Source organism: Herpailurus yagouaroundi, unplaced genomic scaffold (assembly GCF_014898765.1).
Source record: "Herpailurus yagouaroundi ecotype Mexico unplaced genomic scaffold, PumYag 184, whole genome shotgun sequence".
NCBI lineage: Eukaryota > Metazoa > Chordata > Mammalia > Carnivora > Felidae > Herpailurus > Herpailurus yagouaroundi.
The window spans coordinates 30243140-30265902 of NW_024412415.1; the positions used below are offsets into that span (position 1 = coordinate 30243140).

At 46.6% G+C, this 22763-nt stretch overlaps 1 protein-coding gene and 1 long non-coding RNA gene across 6 annotated transcripts in view; one reads left to right on the forward strand and one right to left on the reverse strand.

Annotated features, from left to right (window-relative positions):
- The window catches only part of LOC121041849 (uncharacterized), a 65678-nt gene that overhangs the window by 8486 nt on the left and 34429 nt on the right, over positions 1–22763 (forward strand). For all 3 annotated transcript variants that reach the window (XR_005795869.1, XR_005795867.1, XR_005795868.1), the window contains exons 2-3: positions 18090–18258; positions 18711–18773. This is a non-coding gene — a long non-coding RNA (uncharacterized LOC121041849). The remainder of the gene's footprint in view (positions 1–18089; positions 18259–18710; positions 18774–22763) is intronic.
- Positions 7796–21525, reverse strand: CILP (cartilage intermediate layer protein). Of its 3 annotated transcripts, none has more exons than XM_040492992.1 (9): positions 21395–21525; positions 19722–19892; positions 17670–17762; positions 17002–17007; positions 15267–15446; positions 14557–14871; positions 13560–13668; positions 12714–12871; positions 7796–10718 (listed from the first exon to the last, which is right to left on the reverse strand). In XM_040492992.1, the coding sequence occupies exons 2-9, from the start codon at positions 19780–19782 to the stop codon at positions 8365–8367; spliced, it is 3276 nt and encodes a 1091-aa protein (XP_040348926.1). In that variant the 5' UTR covers positions 19783–19892; positions 21395–21525; the 3' UTR covers positions 7796–8364. The 3 variants fall into 3 exon arrangements, with proteins under 3 accessions (XP_040348926.1, XP_040348925.1, XP_040348927.1); XM_040492991.1 differs by having other exon boundaries at positions 16738–17007; XM_040492993.1 differs by lacking the exon at positions 17002–17007.

Here is a 22763-nt window from a genome sequence, read left to right on the forward strand (position 1 = left end):
TAAATATTGACTTGGTCATATGTATCTCTATCCCACAAGTGAGTACGTTACAAAGGGGAGAGGCACTTGAAGCAAGTGAATTAATCACAACCAAAGAGTTTTCTAAGAGTCTGACAAAAAAGAAGGAAACAGAAAAATGGAAGCAAGAACTTAACAAGAAGAGTATATAGTCTGAATTTATCTGGTATTGGTCAAATTTCTTATATATCATATCAGCCCTGGATGCCATTTTATTGTACTACCATAATAATTGGCATTCATAATTACATTCCTGATACATCAAGAAAGATTCAATTGTGTTATTTCTGTTTTTAAAAAGATAGAATATATGCTTTCTTACAAAGATCTCTGCTCAAGGGGTGCCTGGGTGGCTCAGTCGGTTAAGGGTCTGGCTTCAGCTCAGGTCATGATCTCATGGTTCGTGGGTTTGAGACCTGCCTCAGGTTCTGTGCTGACAGCTCAGAGTCTGGAGCCTGCTTCAGATTCTGTGTCTCCCTCTCTCTGCCCTCCCCCACTTATACTCTCTCTCTCTCTCTCTCTCTCTCTCTCAAAAGTAAATAAACATTAAAAAATTTTTTTGAAGATTTCTACTCAAAATAGATCAAAATGTTAAAATTTGGAGCTTAAAGAGAGGTAATAAAATTGAATTTTCTGGAAAACTTCTGTAGAACAAATGAATCTCCTCCAATACCACAAAAATGAAGCATCACCTTGTTAAATCTGAACACATTTTCAGTCTTTTTCATTTCCAGCTGTGGGTGCATAGTAATAACAGCAAACATTTATATAGTGGTTACTATATATGCCAGTAACTAATACATACTATGTTCATGTATATGTTCAACTAATCCTCATAATAGCTACATAAGGTATGTATTATTTCCTCAGGTTTATAGTTGAGGAAGCTAAAACATACAGAGGTTAAATAAATTTCCAATATTGCATTGCTAATAAAAGAAGCAATATTTGAACACAGATGGCCTGGTTCTAGCGCCATGCATTTAACCACTGCCCTATGCTCTGCAGGACTCACTATTAGATTGTCTTAGATGAAACACATTTTTTATTGCATTGGTGGGCTTACAAAAAGAAAATTCTCTAAGAACATATATGCCAACTCTTATGTTACTGCATAGAATGAAAATTTATCATATGAGTATTTTAAAGAATCAATAATAAGTTCAGGAGGGGCGCCTGGGTGACTCTTTCGGTTAAGTGTCCGACTTCGGCTCGGGTCATGATCTTGCAGTTGGTGGGTTTGAGCCCCGCATCAGGCTCTGTGCTGACAGTTCGGAGCCTGGAGCCTGCTTCAGATTCTGTGTCTCCCTCTCTTTCTGCCCCTCCCCAGCTTGTGCTCTGTCTCTGTCTCAAAAAGTAAAAAAAACATTAAAAAATAAAATAAAATAATATGGATCAATTAAATTAGTATTTGTATAGTGGCAAAACTATCTTCAAGCATTAGGACAAAATAAAGACATTTCAGATAATAAAAACTTGGTAGAACAAAGTTGGACTCATACTTCCTGGATTCAATACTTACTACAAAGCTGCAGTAACCAAGACAGATTTGTACTATCATAAGAGTAGATATACACAGCAATAGAATAGAATTAAGGGTCTAGAAATAAACTCTCACATTTACAGTTAATTTATTTTCAACAAGAGTGCCAAACCCATTCAGTGGGAAAGAAGAATCTTTTCACCAAATGGTGCTGGGTCAACTGGATATCTATATACAAATGAAGTCAGATCTATATATCATCTCTGTCTAGATCTATATCTAAATATCTATTCATAAATTAACTCAAAATGATTCAAAAACCTAAATGTAAATACTAAAACTATAAAACTTTTAGAAGAAAATATAGATGTAACTTCATGACCTTGGATTAGGCCACAATTTCTTAGATATGACACCAAAAGCATAAGCAACCAAAAATAAGTAAATAAGACTTCAACAAAATTAAAAACTTCTGTGCTTCAAAGGACCCTGTTAAGAAACTGAACAAGCCACAGAATGGGAAAAAATATTTGCAAATCAAGTATTGATAAGGGTCTAGTATTTAGTACTCAACAATAAAAAGATAACCTAATTTTAAAAATAGGTGCTATAGACTGAATGTGTGCCCCCCAAATACGTATGTTGAAACCTAATCCCCAATATGATGACAGTAAGAGATAGGGTCTTTGGGAGGTGATTAGGACATGAGGGTAGGGACCTCATTAATGGAATTAGGACCCTTATATAAATTTGTTCCTAGCACCACACATTTGTGAACCAGGAAGCAGACTTTGACCAGATACCAAATCTGTTGGCACCTTAATTTTGAACTTCACAGCTGCCAGAACAATAAGAAATACATATCTGTTACTTATAGGCCACTCAGTCTTTGGTATTTTTGTTATAGCAACCCAAACAGATTAAGAAAATAGGCAAAGGATTTGAACAGACATTTCTTCAAAGATATAGAAATGACCAGTAAGTATATGAAAAGATTCTCAACATCACTAGCCATTAGGGAAATAACAAATCAAAATCATAATGAGATATTTCATACTCACTAGATGGCTATCACTTAAAAAAGTAGAAAAAGGGGCACCTGGGTGGCTCAGTTGGTTGAGCAACTTGCCTCAGGTCATGATCTTGCAGTTTGTGGGTTTGAGCCCCACATTGGGCTCTGTGCTGTCAGCTTGGAGTCTGGAGCCTGCTTCAGATTCTGTGTTTCCTTCTCTCTCTCCCCCTCCCCCACTCACACTCTATCTCTCTCAGAAATAAATAAGAATTAAAAAATTAAAACAATTAAAAGAACAGAAAATACCAAACACTAGCAGGGATGTGGAGAAATGAGAATACCCTTGCTGGTCAGATTATAAAATGAGGCAGCTGCCATGGAAAATAATTTGACAAAAGTTAAACATAGAGTTACTACATGACCTAACAATTCCCCTCCTGGGTATATACCTGTGAGAACTGAAAAGATATTTTCACACAAAAATTTGTATATGAATGTTCATGCCAACATTATTTAAAATAGGCAAAAAGTAGACACACTCATCAACTGATAGATAAATGTGGTATGTCCATACAATGGAATACTATTCCACCATAAAAAATAACAAAATATCAATACATGCTGGGACATGGATGACACTTGAAAACATTATGCTAAGTGAAAGAAGCCAGACATAAAAGACCACATACTGTATGGTTGCATTTATATGAAATGTCCAGAATAGGCTAATTCACAAAGACAACGTGGTTTGCCAGGTGCTCAGTGGAGGAGGGATAGGGAGTGATTGCTAATAGGTATGGGGTTTCTTTCTGGGATAAAAATGTTCTGGAATTAGAAAGTGATGGTGGTTTTACAACTTTGTAAATACAGTAGGGGCACCTGGGTGACTCTGTTGAGTGTCCAACTCTTGGTTTTGGCTCAGGTAATGTGTGACTGAGCCTCACGCTGGGCTCTAGACTGATAGCGCAGAACTTGCTTGGGATTCTCTCTTCCTCTGTGCCTCTCCCCCACTCACGCGTGCTCTCTCTCTCAAACATTAAAACAAAACAACTTTGTGAATACACTAAAATCCATTGAACTGTGAATTTATTGTATGTGGATTATATTTTAATTTTAAAAACCTTATTCTACCAACAATAGGCCTTCCCTAAAATTATTTCTAAAAGGTATTCTTCAGGAAGAAGAAAAATGGCCTTAAAACAAGGTCTGAGGTGATAAACAGATAAACCTAAACAAACATTGTACAAAATAATAAATGCTTATTTTGAGCAGCAAACATACTAAAATAGTTTAAGGGCTGAAGATACTTTGACTAACTTTGACTTTGTTACAATCACCATATATAATAAAAATTCAAGAGAAAGCACTAAAAGAATAACAAAAGTGTAAAACTTCCAAATTAGTATAAGGAAAAGAAATAGAATAAGAAAAATATTACTCAGTCCAAAAGCTAACAATAAGAGAAAAAGTGATTTAGAAAGAAACCATCAAGTAAGATGGTAAAATCATATCTAAACATAACTATAATCACCATATGTATTTAATAAACTCACCAGTTATATACAGATTTTTAGATTTACTAAAACAAACTAAAATCCAGCTATAATGCTGCTTACAAGAAACACATCTTTTAAAGGATACAGAGGGGTGCCTGGGTGGCTCAGTCAGTTCAGCTCAGGTCATGATCTTGCAGCTCTTGAGTTCGAGCCTGGTGTCTGACTGTGCTGACAGCTCAGAGCCTGGAGCCTACTTCAGATTCTGTGTCTTCCTCTCTGTCTGCCCCTCCCCGCTTGCACCTGTCTGTCTCTCTCAAAAATAAATAAGCATTAAAAAATAAAAATAAATAAAAGGATACAGAAGGTTAAAAGTAAAAGATATGAGCAACTACTAATCCAAAGAAAGTTGGGAGCTATATTATTAGACAAAACAGGCTTTAAGACAAAAAAACATGATAGGAACAAAGAACGTAACTACATAATGATAAAAATTAAACTTGCAAGAAAGCACAAAGATTCAATACTTAATATGCATCCATTAAAAGAACTTCAAAATATATAAAGCTGAAATTTAATCACAAGGACAAATTACATGCACCATCTAGTAGAAGATTTCAACACATGCCTTATTAACTGAACTGAACAATTAACAAGTTTGAGTTAATGGTTCTATGTAGAGCCCGGCACCCAATGATTAGAGAATACACTTTGTTTTCTCCCAGCTGCACAAAGAAACTACCAAAACTGACCAAGTACTAGGTCACGAGAAAAGATTCTACAGATTTCAAAAAACAGGTACCACACAGATCTTATTCAATGTATTTAAAATCCCCTGATGTTTGGAAATGAAAAATCCTAAGCTCCCAGTAAACCCACTATCTGCTCACTACCCCGCTGAAGTATTCACCTTTTGGGGTGTCTCCACAACTCATCAGGATTCCTTTTCTTGAATTTCTGCCACCTCCCCCAGCAACCATCACTGTATAATAGGACTGCCCTTTAATGCCCCCACCCCCCATTATGGCCACGTTGATTGGACCAGAGATGGAGTGCTGATTCAAACTGGGCCAATCAGTTGCTCTCTTCAAGGAATCTGGGCTTAGAGCAGAGCTCTTCTTTGACTTGAGGAGATGACCACCTCTCCTATGAACCCTGGGGAGCAGAGAAACCTGATCTGCAAAGAGAAACTAAGGGATCCTGCAGAGTAGAGACCACACTATGACAGGGAAAGGCTGAGAAACAGACTGGCCAGAGGGACCTGGAAAGCTAAGACAGAGAGCTAGAAACAAAGAAAATCTGAGACAAAAAGCATGCACAACAAGACTGAGTTAGAGATTGAGAGAGAGCAAAAACCACTGAGAGAATAAAAGAGAATCAAAGCCAGAGAGAGTGATGACCTGGATTCTGATGGCTTTGCAGTGCCCGATTCCATCCTTCCTGATGTCTGCTAACATGGCACCCCCTGTTACTTGTAACAAAAGCCTTCAGCATGCAGTCCCACCTCTGCTCCTCAGCTCTAGCTGTCCCTTTGCCTGAAACTCCCACCTTCCCTGTTCCTCCTCCAAATTGGCTTAAGTCCTCTCAATCTTTCCAAACCGTTCTTGTCCTGACATCTTGGTGATATTTTCCTCTATCACCTCAGCTGCTAAAGCTGTCTAAACTCTAGAGAGCACTCTGCCTGGAAAATGTCCATGCTTGGAAACAAAAGCAGCCTATCTGATTATGCCCTTTCTCCCTGCCATCTGGTATGCATCCTTATACAGTTCATTCTTGGTAACTGGCTGATCAGCCTGTGTACAGCAGGCTGAGACTGAAACCCCCGGGCTTTTCTAAAATGAATGTTCTGTCCACCCAGTGTGTAGAGTCTCCACAGGGGAAGGAAACACCCGATGAATCATCAGCAGTTTGATGAAGCAGAGGCATCCAAGAAACTGTTCTCTTACTCTCACTGAAAATCATGGAAAAGACTTGAGATGGTTTAGTTTCTAATCTAGATCAACTCCTTCATTAAAAAAATTCATTTGTTCATTCATTCATTCATTCATTTTTGAGATATAGTTGACATATCATATTTTAAGTATACAACCAACTCTTTCATTTATAGATGAGGAAAATGAAGTCTTGGGGAAACCAAAGTCACACTGCTAGCAGGGAGCACATCTGTCTTTAGAAGCAAGATGCTTAGAAATTAGGTAACATGAGTTCAACTTGATAGTGTTTCCTTGTCTGAAAGAGAGTTATCTGCCATCCCTTCTCAGCCTCTACCCCTGTTTTTGCATAAGCTGTTTCTGCTTGTGCCATTGAGCCTGACAGCCATATCGTCAGCAAACCAGCTCCTAGCTATCATTCAAATTAGATGTCACCTCCTCCAAGAAACCTCCTCTGACCACCAAGTCTGACCACAAGACCTCCAAGTCTGGTGCCACCATGTGTAGCATATTTTATATACACATGAAAGCCTCTCTGCTTGCACACATGGTTTGGCATACAGTAGGCACTCAATAAATATTTGGTGAGTGAAGAAAAACATCAGGTACCACTTACCACCTGTTGAAGTCCATTTATTCAGCACCTCAGTGGAAAACAGAAAAGGAAGGGCATAGGGTGAGAGCCCAATGAGCTCACTTTTCCTAGCACCTCCTCTTTGTGAGTTTGAAGGGAACTGGGTTGTCAGGTTGAAGCACCATGCACTCACTCCTGAAGCAGGGAAGCATCTGTTCTGCAGTTAGCTGAAGAGTGACCCCTCAGCAAGGACAGTCAAGCTTCCCAAATAGTCAATGATGGCTGCTCCCTGGGAAGTGTAGTCTGGAAGCAGGTCAAGGAATAATCACAAGGCCACTAGGCCCCAGACCTGCATTCACTCACTTTCTTGGAGTTCATGAGAATGGGGTCCTCAGCCAGAGAAATTTCTAATTGATTATGAAGCAAACCCTTGGGAGCTGGGCAGATACTCTTCCAAGAGTATAAACGTCCAGTCCAGGCCAGAGGTGACCAAGAGGAGCTGCAACTCCAGGAAATCAAAGAAAGCTTTTTATCTTGATTATAAATGATGCCCTCTCTTCCCCCAGGCTCCAGGGCCTCTTTTCTGTCCTCTGGACAGATTCTGGAGGGGTTGGGAGAGGGGCAGTCTACATCTTACCCAATCCCATGTTCCACCGCCTGACTCTAGATGCCTCCAAGATTACTCTGGTGCTACCCACTGGCCTCTGGTTTACTATTTTAAACCAAATACTTTTTCCAATAACAAAGCCCTGTCCATTTGGACTAGTTGTTTTACTCAAGGGACACAACAGAGATGTGGTATCTGGAAAAGGTGGGTGTCTTTAGAAGAGCTTGGAATTAAAAAAAAAAAACAAAACAAAAAAGGCCCATCATTTCTGAGTGAGATCAGCCAGCACAGCTGGAGAAGGCAGCAGGCTATGGGGGGTTGCTGAAGGAGCACTCGGCCAGCTTGCCAGACCCTGGGCCAAGCCATTGTATAAGCTCCCCAGTATTGGAAAGAAAGAAAGAAAAAAAAATGGGACATGTTTTTAGCTTTGCTCAGGAGCCCAGAACATACTCACAACTCCAGGAATCTTTGTTCTTCTCTGCAAGTGGAAAATATGATCCATGAGAACAAACTTGACCGCTGGAGCGTATGCCTAGTTACTCAACCCTGTAACAGGAGGTGGGGGTGGGGGGTGAGCTGTGCCTCATGCCACCTTGTGACCACTTTCTAGAGTCTCCTCTGTCCCTCTGAGCAGCTGGCTCACTTTAATAGTTAAGAGACAGGACAGGGGCCTGAAAAACAAGTACAAAATGTGCATTTATTGACAGTTGCTCTGGGGTACACTGGGCTTCTAGCAAGAACAAAAGTAGATGTAAAGGGAAATGCAGAGTTCCAAATTCAAGTAAAAATATTGTAGTTTATTCCTTTATTTCACCACCGTTTATATGCATGAACTGTGATGGAGGCCTTGCTTACATCCTATAGACCAAGGCCAAGAAATATGCCTTATATTGGTTAGTTGATCTTTAACATCAGATTATCATTATTGTAGAAGTGAGCAAAACCCCACAAAAAGAAAAGGAAGTACATTTTCATTGATGGGCACAGACTTTACCACTGGTCATTTTCTTGTGTTTCTTTTAAAGAACAGGACAAAAGGACTTTATTTTGCCATTTTTGGGGCTCTGTGCAAATCGGTATCATGGAATAAAGACAGTAAATAAAGGCATGAAGAAACCAAAACAAGCAAACTGCACCAGAACAGATGTGCTTAAATTAACCAAGTGACAGTTTATGCATCAGTCTCACAATGGCTGTTGCATGGGGTGGGGGAAGAGAAGTACCATAAGACTTAGTTGCTCAAAGGCTACTGAGCAACCCCAAGAAACCTCAGAGAGGCGGCCCCTTCACGCCAGCTCTGGCTACCCCTACTTGCCCGTTGCTGTCTCCTTGAGGGCACTCTTCCTCTGACAGTGTTTGCAGCAGGGGTGCGGACGGGGGTGCTTTGGAGGTACTGGAAGGCACTCTGGCGGCCCACCTGCCTCTCTGCACAGTTAAAAGTGAGGGCCACTCCCACATTGCTCTTCATGACTCTGGAGGAGCCATCGGATGTGCCATCAAAGCACCGGCCAAGTGCAATCTCCTTGGCAGTGCGAGGGTCCTGATCAGTGACGGTATAGATGCCATAGTTGTGGCCCAGTGGATCTAGGGGTGCCAGCATGGTGTATTCACTGGTGTCATTGTTGACTGCTAGTGGTAGGTGGTTGACCAGGTACTCATGAAGCATGGAGTTTACGCTGGCTCGATGGCAACTGCCCTGAGGGATGACCTTCACCAGTGTACGGTCCACACGGTCCTGGTCATAGAGCATGCCACTGCACTTGAACTCTAAACAGGCAGATGAGACATTGGGTTGGTCCCTGTCCCGTGTGCTCTTCACATCCCGGATTCCATACAACTTTCCCACTGTCTGCCGGTGAGTGCCCCCCATGTTGCGGGAGCGCACATTCACTTCCACTGGCCCCACAATCTTCACCTTGATGTAGCAGGCCCTGAACTCCATTGGCTTGGGCCACCATGCCAGGTAGTCTTCAGTCCAGCTCATAGGGTCATCCTCGTTGAAGGGGACAGTGTTGTAGTCATACCGATCCCCCTCAATCTGATAGAACCGGAAGTGGGGTGCACTGGGTGGTGCCTCCTCACATGCCCGGAGGTTCTCAAAAGCATAGATGGGCCCATTGCTCTCCTCAGCTGAGTTGGGCCTTGGCTTGGCCATGCTGATCTGAAAAGCTGTCTTCTTAACCCGTGGGTCCTCATGGTCTGTCCGACGGTACTTGAGCTTATTGAGATAGGGCTGAGGGACACCAATAGCATTGGGGTTGAATTTAGGAGAAGATTGCACTGCTTCCAGTTCTTCCCCAGCCAGGCTTGCCAAGACATAGGCGGAATAGGCATCGGGGGACTGGTCATCACAGAAGGCAGGCACACAGGCCCCATTGGGGCCTGTGATGACACTGTCAAAGCGGCCCCAGGCCCTGGGGTTGGATGAGAAGCCAGCCCTGGGCTCCAGGTTGATCACAGAGACCACAACCCCCTGGATCTGCTCACTGGGCAAGAACCGCTCACTCCGGTAGGCCCTAACCTTGATAAAGCACCTCCTGCTTTCTGGGACATCCAGATTAAAGAGTCTCCTTTCACGGATCTCCATGTTTCCCACCAGGAAGGTTCTCTCTTCCCTTTTGCTCCGCTTTTGGCTTTCAAATTTGAAGTCACCTTCTTCCTCCCACAACCCTGTATCTGGATTGAGTGACCAGAGTTTCATTGTGGGCACGTGCTCTGGCATCTTGATCTGGGTTGAGTCAAGGTGGACCTTCACCTTGCCAACATTAAGTGACTCTGAGGTGGCCTCATCCGTGAAGTCCACAGAGAACATACCATATGTCCGAAGGGGGAAGGTGTCTCCTTCATCATTAATGAAGTTCAGATCACTCTGGGCAGTTGTGGCTGTGGAAATATTCCGGGGATCCAGGAAGGTCACACTGGCCTTTACTTTCCCTGTGTAGGGCTCCCCGTTCTGCCTGTAGAAACTCTTGGATGGGATCTCCAACTCTCCCACAGGGTCTTCACCAGCCATCTCCCCTAGGGGGATAATGTTGGTGTCCATGGCCTCCAAGGTGATGGGCTCTTTCTTCCGAAGCACCTTGATCTCATGGAACACTGTACTCCCCTTCTTGTTGAAGGGCAGCACTTTAGTGGTGTTGACAAATTTCTGGAACCTGTCCACAAATGTGAGCACCAGCCTCTCAGTGTCCTGGGGGACATGGAGGGTAAAAGTGCCCTTGTAGCCAGTCATGCTCACACGGTTGCTCCCCATGTACACATGGCCAAAGCGCATGGGTTCCCCATTGTCAGCAGCACTGACACGGCCACGCACGATACTCCGAGTCTCTGTACACCGCTGGCAGCTGCACTCCGTGGCCACCTTGGTGGGCAGTGTGTACCCACTGCACTGGATCTCCCTCTCCTGTGTTTTGGAGATGCCACAGCAGTTCTCCACAGCATCCCGGCACCTGATCCCATTATCCTGCTGCCCTGCACAGGTCTTGATAGGACAATGGCCCACGTCATAATAGAAGGAGTTTGTGGCATTCTGGAAGCAATCATGGGGCAGCCGGATAAGGTAGCTCTCAGGAGTGGGGTTGCAAGGAGTCTCATAAGGGGCTGTGGAGGGAAATGGTATGAATATTAAAAGTAAGTTCACGCCCTACACAAAGGGTATCCTTACCTCACCTCTCTGCAGTGCCTTATGGTTTTCAAACCATGTGGTTTGGTTTGCATATCCATGCTCCCGATTCTCCTGAATTTTTCTGAGGGAGATGGAATAGCTATTATTTTTTTCAATGTTTATTTTTGAGAGAGAGAGAAAGAGTGTGAGCAGGGGAGGGGCAGAGAGGGAGGCACGGAATCCAAAGCAGGCTCCAGGCTCTGAGCTGTCAGCACAGAGCCTGATGAGGGGCTAAAATTCAGGGACCACGAGATCATGACCTGAGCTGAAGTTGGACGCTTAACAGACTGAGCAACCCAGCCACCCTGGAATTGCTATTATAATCCCATTTTTTTACATGGGGAAACAGAGCTGGTTGCTGAGACCATCAGAGTCATGGTTCTCAATAAGGGGTCTTGAAAATTTGTGACATTGTTTTGAGTTACAACTAAAATTGAGAGTGCCACTGGCATTTAGTCAGGGGTGGAGGGCATTGTTGCTCTGTGTCCTGTAATGCTTGGCACTGTTCTGCATTAAGAATTTTTCTGGCACCTGGGTGGCTCAGTTGGTTAAGCCTCTGACTTCAGCTCAAGTCATGATCTCCTGGTTCATGAGTTCGAGCCCTGTGTTGGACTCTGTGCTGACAGCTCAGAGCCTGAAACTGCTTCAGATTTCTGTGTCTACCTCTCTCTCTGCCCCTCCCCCGGTCGTTCTCACTCTCTTTCGCTTTTTCTCTCAAAAATAAATAAAAACATTAAAAAAAAAAAAAAAGAATTTTTCTGCATCCTGCATGATGTTCACATATCCCAGCAGACATTCATGTAGGTAGAAAGCCTGTTTAAAATGATCAGAGCCTACAATTTTGTATGTGGCTTTAACTATATGTTGAATTTTTAAAAACTGTAACTACCATATAAATCAAGCTAAGATCATACCTTGTTTAGCTTGGAACAATACCAAGAACTTTTCCTTGGTTCAGAAAAACCATGTACCTGCAGCGACATTAGCCAAGGAATGTGAAGCACCAAAATGATACCTCTGGATCCATCAGGATTTGTAGCTGTCACATTCATGGTGACTGGATTGAAGTGCAAGTGTCTGACCACTTGGTTAGCCTTCCCATGTCCTTATGCCAAAACATTTACACAATGAAATACATACTTTTTTCTATTAAAGTTTTTTTATTTCACCCTTATGTTATAGTTAGGGCCATGTACATATATATTTGGAAATTATGTATAGTTATTATCAATTTGACTTCAGAATGGTAAAGCAGTGTTAAAGTTAATTGTAATAAGTGGGAGCATTGATATTATGGATTGGGAACCACTGCAGAGGGGGCTCCACACTTCCTCTGCAGAGGTCCAAATGCCCTGTGTCCTGTCTGCCTGAGGTCTGTTGCTCAACCTTCTTGGAGCCTGTGAAATATTGCAGAGTCCTTCCAATAACTTTCTCTTTTCTGCCTTTGTTTGGTCTTGTTTAGGCTAATTATTAAGATATCTTCCTCCCCACCCTGCTTCCACTTTGCAAGTACAGGTTCTCGATTGGTCTTGGCCTGGAGTCTCTCCCCCTCAAGATCACTTCTTAAAGCTGGCTCTAGTCAGGTCACCCTTTCCTGTAAACCTTAGCTCACGTAAAGCTGCCCCCTCAAGCAGTCACCCATGATCACTCACACTGGAAGATCTCTGTGTCTCATCTCTAGAATCCATGGCCTTTTATCTCCTGTTTCAGGGCATTTTTCTATCTTTACTTATTTGTGTCTTATTTATATTTCTTCACCCTTCCTGAACTGGCAGCTCTATGAAGGTAGGATTCAGGCCTGTGACATCTTTATGTCCTTGAGGGCAGAGCACTGTGCTCAATGCAGAAAAGCCCAGGCTATTACTGCCCAGATATGCCCACTGGGGTGCTCCCCCGCCCCGTGCCAGACTCGGGGATGCTGACAGGCTTACCTATGACAATCAGCTGGGCAACCTGGGACTTCATAGCCCCAGCATCACTCTGGGCCTTGCAAAAGTACTCGCCAGTCTGGTTTTGCCGCAGGTTCCTCAGCACCAGCTTGCTCTCATGCTTGTAGAGGGATGGGTCCAGCAGCGTGTCATTGTGGTACCTGCAAGGAATGGAGAGGGGAAGCCTGAGGGGACAGTGGGAGGGCATGTATCCCTGGGGAGAGTGCCAGGAGCAAGCAGTCAGGGAGACACATGATGGATGGGGCTCTGTAGATGACTCAGCTCATCCAAGAGTACTGACCGACCTGGGAGCCAAGAGACTTGATTCTGAGTCCCAGCCTCACTATTAACTGGCTGTGGATCCTTGGACAATTCATCTCATCTCTCAGAGCTTCAACCTCCTGGTCTGTAAAATGGGGATGGTGATCCCTAGCTGACTTCACACAACTGTTGGGAGCATCAGACAAGATAATGGCTGTAAAATATCTGTGAAGGGTATAAGGGACTCACAGCCACTGGGGACTCTGACCTTGTGTGCTTTGGTCAAGGGAAGCAAAGCTGGGGAACTTTGTTTGTGTCCCAAGGATATGCAAGTCAGAACCCTGAGTCCAGAGCTGCTCTGTGGGGATCCCAGCTTCAAGAGGGTAATAACAGGGCTTCCTGGTTGTCCGGGAGGCCTCAACTTTGCTGGCTCCCACTTGCAAATGCCGATTTATGGGCTCTGTTCCAGGGCCTTACTAATAACTCTATTCTATTCATTATTATTACAATTGATAAGTCCAGACCCAATGCAAGAAAGATCTGGTTTCCAAGAAAAAACTTGGGTAAGGTAGTTGGCAGAACACTCACCAGAAATACTTGTCTGGACTGGGCTTCCCTGTGGCCTTACAGCACAAGGACACGCTCTGCCCAGCTCTCCGTGCCTTTGTTTCGGGGTTCATCACGATGTATGGAGTCTCTGGGAGAGAAGACAAGAAATGGTGATTTGGTTTTTTTCTTTGTGGCTGACTGTCTAGAGCCTCGCCCCTCAAGTTCTTTGTCATGTGTTAAAATTGTATGACTTTATCCCTACTCCCACCCCCAGCTCCTCTCTAAGGGAACTGGTCCAGAATGGAGTCCACCCCTTTGGCCTAGGACCAGCTTCTGTGGCCTTTCAAGCAGCATTTGGGTGGGGCAGTAAAGAATCAAGGGGACCTTGTGTGAACCAAGCTTCCCAAGCACTTCTGTTGGGACAGAGCTGGCTGTTTTGAATAGTGCAATACTCCCATTCTGCTGCCTCCAGCAGAATTTTCTGGCCATCTTTAGATAACGTGGCCAGGGAAGAACTCACACATTTGAGGGAGCAAGCCATGTCAACATCTGTGGGAACAATTCTGCAAGCAGAGTATATAGCAAGTGCAAAGGCCCTGAGGCAGGGTTGGAGTAGAATAACTCTGTGGGGGTGGAAGGGAGAATAATGGAAGAAGAGCAGAGAAGTAGTGGGGGAGCCAGATGATGTAGATCCTTGTGGGTCATGGTAAGGATTTGGAATTTTACTCTGTAAGATGGGAAGCCAGATCTTAGCACTACGATCCCTTTATTTAAAAGTCCAGGGTGCCTGGGTGGCTCAGTCGGTTAAGCATCTGACTTCGGCTCAGGTCATGATCTCACGTTTTGTGAGTTCAAGTCTCGCATCAGGCTCTGTGCTGACAGCTCGGAGCCTGGAGCCTGCTTCAGATTCTGTGTCTCCCTCTCTGCCCCTCCCCCACTCATGCTCTGTCTCTCTCTGTCTCTCAAAAATAAATAAATGTTAAAAAAAAAAAAAAAGTCCAGCCTTCCCATCCAGCCCTTCCCTGGAGAACAGTACCTGCCCTCATGAACTCTGCATTGACAGTGGCTGCCTTTAGGCTGGTCTTGGGCATCGTGAGCATGATGGGGGCAAACTTGGCCTTTGTGATCTTCAGAATGCTTTTGCCATCAGGGCACACGCCAGGGACTCGGAACCCCCCACTGCTGTCTGTCTTGGTCAGTGGCTTAGGTGTCTTGGTCAGCAGGTAGACAGTGGCCCCTGATGCTGGGGCACCCCCAGGTAGGGAGACAGTTCCGTGTAGCAGGAAGTCCTGGCACATGCAGGCATCGCAGTCGGCATTCACCTGGCCCATGGGGCAGGTCATATCACAGGCTGTAAAAGAAGGGGCCACATCAGGAGGGCTTATATGGACTCTGGCCCTCCTTCAGGCACATATCAGCCTGTGGACTCACATATGCTTCCCCTTCTCCTTAGGTCTTTGTTACCTTTCCGTATCAGCTTGAGTGACTAATTTCTACTCATCCTTCAAGACTTACCCCAGGACACCTCCTCCAGGAAGCCATCCTTGGTTTTCCTAAGCTATAATTGACCCTGTGCTGTGCTCCCACATTATCCCCTGCATCCCCCTACAGAGTACATTATATAGATACTCATTTAATACTTGAGTGAATGAATGAATCTGTTTCAGTCTGACCCTCTGACCTGTCCTCCTAGACTACTTTAGCCTCAGTGGCATGTCTTTCTAGTACCAGGAGCTAGAGCAGTACCTGTACAGGCCTGGTCCATGCAGAGCCGGCCCTCCTCAGAGGCCTCAGTGCACAATGACACTGTCTCCGCCAGGCAGGTGCGTGTTCGGGTCTGGACTCCAGTGTGACCACAAGCAGCAGAACACTTGCTCCAGGGAGACCATGGGCTCCAGATGCGCTCTGTGTCTCTGCGCAGGGACCCTGCAAAGCAGGATCAGCAGACGGTCTGACTTCCCTCCCAAGGGGCTCTGTCAGGAAATCTGACCCTGAGGCTGTTTTTCTCGGAGAGACAGCGGCTCTGCTTATATCATACATGTCATTGATATTTATATTTACTGCAGTGACTTTTCCAACAGATGGAAGTCAAGAGTCTTGAGGAAATGGTGTCTCTAATTTGCACAAAGGTACCATATGGACTAGGCATGGCTCTGAGAGGGACTTTTTGGCCAAGCACTGGGACTTGAGTATGCAGTCCTAGGATATACAGGGATAGCACCATTTTCCCTCTCTACCAGTGTGGAAACAGCCATATGTTCCTATGGACGCACTCCCTGTGAAGTCCCTGGAAGCCAGGGCCTGGGACCTCAGTGACTCAGATATCAAGTTCCCTCCTCACTTCTGCTCTGAGGCCTGTGTGCAAGAATGGGGACCTCAGACCTTGTCTAGGAGACCTTGCCCAGCCTGAGCTCCCCGTCTGGATGACCATCACTCCCACTTAGGCCTGCAGGGTTAGGCTGTGTGCACTGGCAGAGTCCCAGGAAGGGAGGGTGGCTATCTGAGAACTGGGCAGCCTTGCAGATGGCTCTGTATAATCCTGTGTGGAGAGGGAGGATGTGGAGCAGGAACTCTTGGACTCTGCAAACACAGACATGGGTTCAAATCCCAGCTCTCTACCTATTAGCTGTGTAATCGTGAGAAGCTACCTAACCTCTCTGAATCCGGGGTAACTTGCCAAAATGGAGATTCCTCACAGGTCAGTTGTCACTAGTAGATAACCAGCCCAGTGTCTGGCACATAGGAGTTATAATAGAAACTAACACTTAGTGAACGTTCACCTGGGTTAAACCCTCTACATTCATTATCTTATTTAATCCTCATAAAATCCCACATCATGATTTACTAATAATTACTAATATTACCCCTGTTCTATTGGCGGAAAACCTGAGTCTCAGAGAGCTTCAGAAAATTTGCCTAAGGAACACAGTTCAGATGGTAGACCCAAGATTCTAACCCATGAAACCCAACTCCAGAGCCTGTGGTCTTCACCACCTTGCCACACACATTCAATAAGTGGGCTGAATGGGAAGTATCCATTACCACAGAACACTCTAGGGAAGATTATGGCTCTCTTGACCCTAATGCATTATTCTGAGGGAGCTGAAGCCTGTGCGTGTGTGTGATATCCAGAGTTCCCATGGCCACATGCCAATCGTGGCCTCTCCCTGTGCCGAGGCTGCTGGGAGGTTGTGGGTGGGGGACTGTCCAGGCTCACCTGGGGGGCAGAGGAAGCGCACGGTATAATTGGAGCAATTCTGGCCGGGCCTCTGCTCCCTGTTGAGACACCAGAAGCCCTCACGGGAACTGCCATGGACCACCTGGCCAGTGCTGCCTGCAGGCATCCAGTCAGTGGTCCGAGCCTCTAGCCGCAGGGGCCGAGCACACACACGGTCCCCATAGTAGAAGCGAATGGCATCCAGCCGCTCATAGTCACCCTGCCCGCCTGGGTGGTCAATGTTGAACCATGTTGTCCACTCACCAGGACCTGAGAGAGAGAGTCAGGTCAGAGAGCAGCCAGGCCCCAGAGGCCCAGGTGAGCTCCATCCTACTTCCTGCTTAACTCCTGGAAATCACTCATGATATCTCTCATCCACCCCCGATAAGTCTCAGGCCCTATTGTATCTATCTCTCCAGTCTTTTAACCTTCTGCACCTGCCACTCCATTAACACTCTCAGCAGCCTGGCTATACCATGTTAGCAACTCCCTACCTGGTCTCTCTACCTCCAAGTTCCCCCTCCACTCATCCCCACCCCTCCCCAACACTGCAGTCAGGGTGAGCTTTCTCCAGGTGGCTTGGATCACACCACTCCCCAGGCTTAAATCCCTTAGCCAGGCATTCAGGGTGCTGGTGAACTGGCCCTCCAGCTCTTATCTCTCCATCCTCATCTCCCACCCTGTCTCCCCTCCAGCCTATGCTCTGGCCCCAGCAAGCTCTATAGCATTCCTGAATATGTCAGGCAGCTTCACATTCTAAGCTATCCTCCTATATACTAGGTCTCTCTGCCTGAACAGAGATGTAGGCCAAACATCTTATAAAAGTGGGTTTCCATGGAAACCATGACATTGTGCCCTGGCTTCAAAGATCTTCCCAGCAAGCTCAGTAAAGACCCCCTCTCTTGATCCTCCCTGCTCCATCCACAACTCACTTTCCAGGGAGTCACCAGGCTTGGCAAAGAGGCTGGAGATCCTCTTCCCGGGCTGGACTCTTCTTACCGACTGAGTGAGCATCATCTGCCTCCCTGAGGGAAAGAAGAGGCCAGGACTGTTAGTTACAAGGGCCCAGCAGGGTCCTGCTACCAGCCTCTCAAGATGCAGAGAAGCAAGTGATGTGGTGGATGGAGCATGAATGCTGAACATGGGTTCAAATCTCCACCCTGCCACTAACTGGCTATGCAACCTCACAAAAGCTTTAGTCTTCTAGTTGTGTTTCCCATAACACAGAGCTGCATTAACAGCTGCTACATCATAGGGTTCTGATGCATATTCGGGGTGATAATGAATATAAAGAGACCTGGCATGTAGTGTATGCTCAGCAAATGATGGCTGTCTTTTTGCTCTTGTTCCAGAAATGGATCATTGGATGCTGCTAAGCAGCCAGCGGGCCAGGACTCCTGCGTTACGATCTGGGCCTGTCCTTTTTGGCAGAATGGAGCCTTATTTTCCTCATCTATAAAATGGAGATATTAGTTCCCATCTCGGAGAGTGATGGTCCAGCTGGCATGAGAATTTCAAGAGGTAATACAAGTAAACATCTCTGAACTATACAGAGGTTGAGAGTGTGAGCTCCAGAGGCTCTGCCACTTCCTGCTTGACCTTGAGCCAGATGCTTAACTCATTTGACCCCTGTTCCCTCATCATAAAATGAAGATAATAATAGTTCTTGCCTCAGAGGATTGTGGAGATTAAATAAGCTCATTCATAAAATCCACTTAGGACAATGCTTAGCGTAGTGTTTGCCCAATAAGTGTTAGCAACTCCTAAGGATGGGTCGAGGGTCTTCAGGCCATAAGCAACTTCCAGTTCCACCCCATCTGGGGTCTCCAGAAGGGGAAGGAGGAGAACAGAAGGCAGCACCAGCTTTAAAAGGCAATTAACTTCTCATGTGAGGAGCCAAATCAGAATTCTGTATGCTGCTTAATTGGAGTGATAGGAGCACTTTTAATCAAACTAATCTGATTTCCCCTCAGATGGCTGAATGTTAATCATCTTCACAAACAGAAGCCGTCAGGGTGGAAAGAGCAAGGTGGGAGGTAGGTACACACAAGTTTCGGCAAGATGCGGAGACAGCCTTTGTTCCCACACAGGTACTCACAAAGGCTGCAGTGCATGCAGCTTTACAAGAGGGCTTTGAACATTGTTTGCCTTACTTGAGTATGTGGTTAGAAATCAGGAGAGGAAGGGGAGATGGGAGAGAACACACAGGGCAGTGCTGGGAGCCCTGATGCTTAGATGCACCAGGCAAATTCCCTCTACCTGTCCCTTCAAGAACTCAGTGTCAGGGTGCCTGGGTGGCTCAGTGGGTTAAGCGTCTGACTTTGGCCCAGGTCATGATCTCACAGTTCGTGAGTCTGAGCCCTGCGTTGGCTCTGTGATGACAGCTCAGAGCCTGGAGCCTGCTTTGGATTCTCTCTCTGCCCCTCTCCTGCTTGCGCTCTGTCTCTCCCTCTCTCTCTCAAAACTAAATAAACAGTAAAAAAATAAATAAATCAAAAAAAAGAACTCCATGTCACCAGAGGGTGGGGTTCTGGTGTCTGTGAAATTTGGCTGCAGGGTCTAAATGAAATTGAGCTTCAGGCCAGAAGAATTTTTATGAAACTAAAACCAGACCAACTCCCAAACCTGCTTCTGAGGCCCCAGTGATCCCTTGTGATTCCCTTTTGCTTTGACTGCCAGGAATCTCAGAGCTAAATTTAGCACTCAGCAGTGATAACCCTTTTATCTTTTTCCCTCCTTTTGAGTGACAGCTAATCCCTCTCCTCATTTAAAAGATTCTGTTCTGTGAGTTTTAATATTGGGAACTATCTCAAATTCTTTGGGGGAAACAAGCAGTGTATAAATTATTAATAAGTCTATAAACCAGCCTGAGGTCTTAAGGCCCTTGCTGAAGCTTATGGCAGATAAACAGTTATGTCCCAGACCAGATATGACTTCACAATGGGAAGTAGAGGCTTGGGAGAGAGCAGATACTTAGCCCGTACCCAACACGGAGGTAACTTCCAGGAGCAGGAAGAAGAACACCCAGGCCTTGGTCCCCACCATCTTTCCCTCAGGCCCTGTGGGGAATATGGGTGAGGAGATGGGTGAGAGTGCTTCAAAGTTAGGTCCTCCTTGGAACGTAGTCCCCTGGGAAGTTTCTCAGATACAGTCACCTGCAAAGAAAAAAAATGCTTATCAAGCTCCACATTTCTGTGTCATCTCTTACGGCTAGAACAGAACTATTTCTTGACCTATCCAGGGTGGAAGGGTAGACAGAATAGTCTTGTGGGAGGTAACACCTGCCCAAGTTGTGAATCTGGGCAGCTTGAGAGGTGCAGAGGCTCAGAATTTGAGTTCAAATAAGGCAGACCTGGGTTCAGATCCTGGGACCAGGCACCAGGACCCCATATCAAGATGGGGCACGAGGGAGAGCAGGGGTGAGGAGGTGCCTTGCCAATGACGAGGGCCCCAGGCTTACTCCCAGCAGCCTCTGGATGACTCATTCATCACTTCCAAGACCTGGGCTTGGGGGCATGTTTTGCTACCTTTGGTGGGGCTCACACTCTTGCACAAAGGGACTACGTTAAGACTGTGCAGCCCAGCCCTGACTACAGTGACCCCACATAGGACAGGCAAGCTGGAGGGCGCAGATGCTTCAGACACACGACCTCCATGAACACATTCCCAGATGTGCACAGGCTGCAGCTGAAACACATTTCTGGCCTGCTTGTTGGGGCCTGGCTGGGAGTTACACAGCCAGGAGCTCACTGAAGGAGAGCAGAGGGGAACACACTGTGAGAAGCCAGGGCTCCCCAATAACTGCTAAGGATGGGTTAGGGGCTCTAGGAGCGGGGAGAGGAAAGCAGGCACTGCAATAAGGGCAAATATCCATGGGGTGTGGCCCAGGCTCCTTCCAACTCATTTTTATCTCTCCCCAGAGTTCTGGCCAACCCAGAATCTGACCAGTTCCTGGAGATTCAGAAGTGGCTCCCTTTAATGACCAAAGTCCAGGGTGTGGTGGGAAAGGGGAGATTCCTGCTTTCCAGAACAAAAGATCCAAAAGCACTTGGCTGTCCCAGAGAAGAACAAACCAGTCCCACATTGCGGATCCTCTAGCTCTAAGCCTGCTAACCCCCTCTCCCACCTGTTTCTCAGCCAAGAGAACAGAGGCATGGGGTCCCCAAGATCCCCACTGTGTGTCTTACCCCAGGCTCCTAGGCTCTGAGCAGGGAGCTGAATGCTGCTCAGCATTCAGTTGAAGACTGTTCTAGGACTGTCTGGGAGGCCAAGGTGGCTGAGGCACCTTGTGGAAAAATCATTTCCCATCTGGCAGCCCTCAGAAGTTTCCTCAGCATATGCTGTGTTAGTTAGGCTCCTCATTCCATGCTCCTCAGAACTCTCGGACAAAGCAGACTGGCTGACCACAAGAAAAAAGCAGGCACCCAGAGGAACAGACCCTGACTGGGACCATTTGAGAGCCCCCGACCTCAGGTGAAGGAGGGGGACGACTTTGGACCAATGGGAGAAAAGAGAGAACTTCAAGGCAGAAACGGGGTGGAGGGAAGTGGGGGGACCTTCCCTGGGGGAGATGCAGGGTGATCAGGGGAGGGCGGGAAGAGCTGAGTGGGGCTGTGGGGTGCAAGCATAGCGTGAGGAAAATGGGAGTGGAGCTTACCGGGGCCTGAGCAGAACTCCTCAGCTGGGGGGTTCAAGTCTTCCTCTCTCCAGCGTCTAGCCGCCAGGCCTTATATAGCACAGCTGGTGGCTCAGCCTGTGGCAGTGCGCCAGAGGAAGCGCAAAGAAACCAGATCTGAGCATGGGGAAGCTCAGCCTCCCCATCCCCTCCCCACATCCCCCGGAGGAGCTCCCCAGAGGCTGGGATTTCACTTGCAGGGCCTGGGGAGGGGCCAGGTGGGGAGCTCCTTGGGGCTCCACAGGCCAGAGCAGAAAGACGCAAGAGGAGGTAAGGTGGGCACTGGGAGCAGCCCTGGGAAAGGGCCAAGGGCTATTCTACATCTGGACAGCATTTCATAGCTCAGGGGGTGGTGTGCTTTTGCCTAAGCTTTGCTTGCTGATCCCCACATTCCCCTGGCCCTGGCCCGCCCATGCAGAGAAAGAACTTTGCTGGTGTTAGCACATACTCCAAACTCTCTTAGGCATACAGATCATCTGCTCTCTCAACTGAGGGTGCCTGGTCTGAGCTGGGTGACTACTCAGCTTCTCCCACTCCCTCAAGGGAAAAGGACAAAGGAATTATGGGACACAGGATGTCGCCTGATGAGAACAGTTCTTCCCTGCCCCTACCTACTTCCACCTGGGTGCCTGTCTATGTCCACTGGACCCCAGAGCCACTGCAGATAGACTCTGAGACCTTGCCAGACGCTCATGTTTGTGCGCGTGTGCATGTGTCTGCCTTCAGTTATGGGGCCCTCCAGCACATGACCAGACTTACCTGTAGGTGGCGTAAGCAGCTGCCTGTGTTTCTGGACTTCAGCAGCCTCCCTGCCAGCAGGAGTCTGCCTATTGTCACAGGCAGCGGTTCTACAGCTTTATCATGCCTTAGAATTCCCTGGAGGGCTAATTGCTGGGCCCCACACCAAGTTTGTGATCTGAGGTGAGGCCTGTGAGTGTATTTCTAAAACCTCCCAGGTGATATTGATGCTGCTGGTCCATGGACCACATCAGTTGGAGGCAGAAGATGGGGAGGGGTATACTAGGAACCACAGCAAGACCTGCTAGGACCCACTTTGTGTGACGGGCTCATCCAGCCTGGGCTGGGCTTCCTGCCCCATTCCAGGACCTAGAGATGGAGGCCTGGCCTCATGGCCTCCAGTACCAGTGTCAGCTCACTCTTCCCATACACCCTCTTTAAGTTCCTATTCATGGGAGGCTTTAGGTTGGGCACTGGGAGAACACAAGGGAGGAGACATGTTCCTGCACTCAGAGGAAGAAGCCTCATGTGGTAATGATCCCACAGTGAGCAGTCAGACCCTCATCCAGAGAGCTGTGTATGTGTGCTTGTATGTGTCCGTGTCTTTCTCTTT

Coding starts and splice junctions, on each gene's coding strand:
- CILP (XM_040492991.1), bottom strand. CDS start 19,782: ATGGTGGGGACCAAGGCCTGGGTGTTCTTCTTCCTGCTCCTGGAAGTT. Junction 17,763..19,721: donor GGAAGTTACCTCCGTGTTGG/GTACGGGCTAAG, acceptor TCTTTCCCTCAG/GGAGGCAGATGATGCTCACT. Junction 12,872..13,559: donor AGTCCAGACAAGTATTTCTG/GTGAGTGTTCTG, acceptor CATTCCTTGCAG/GTACCACAATGACACGCTGC.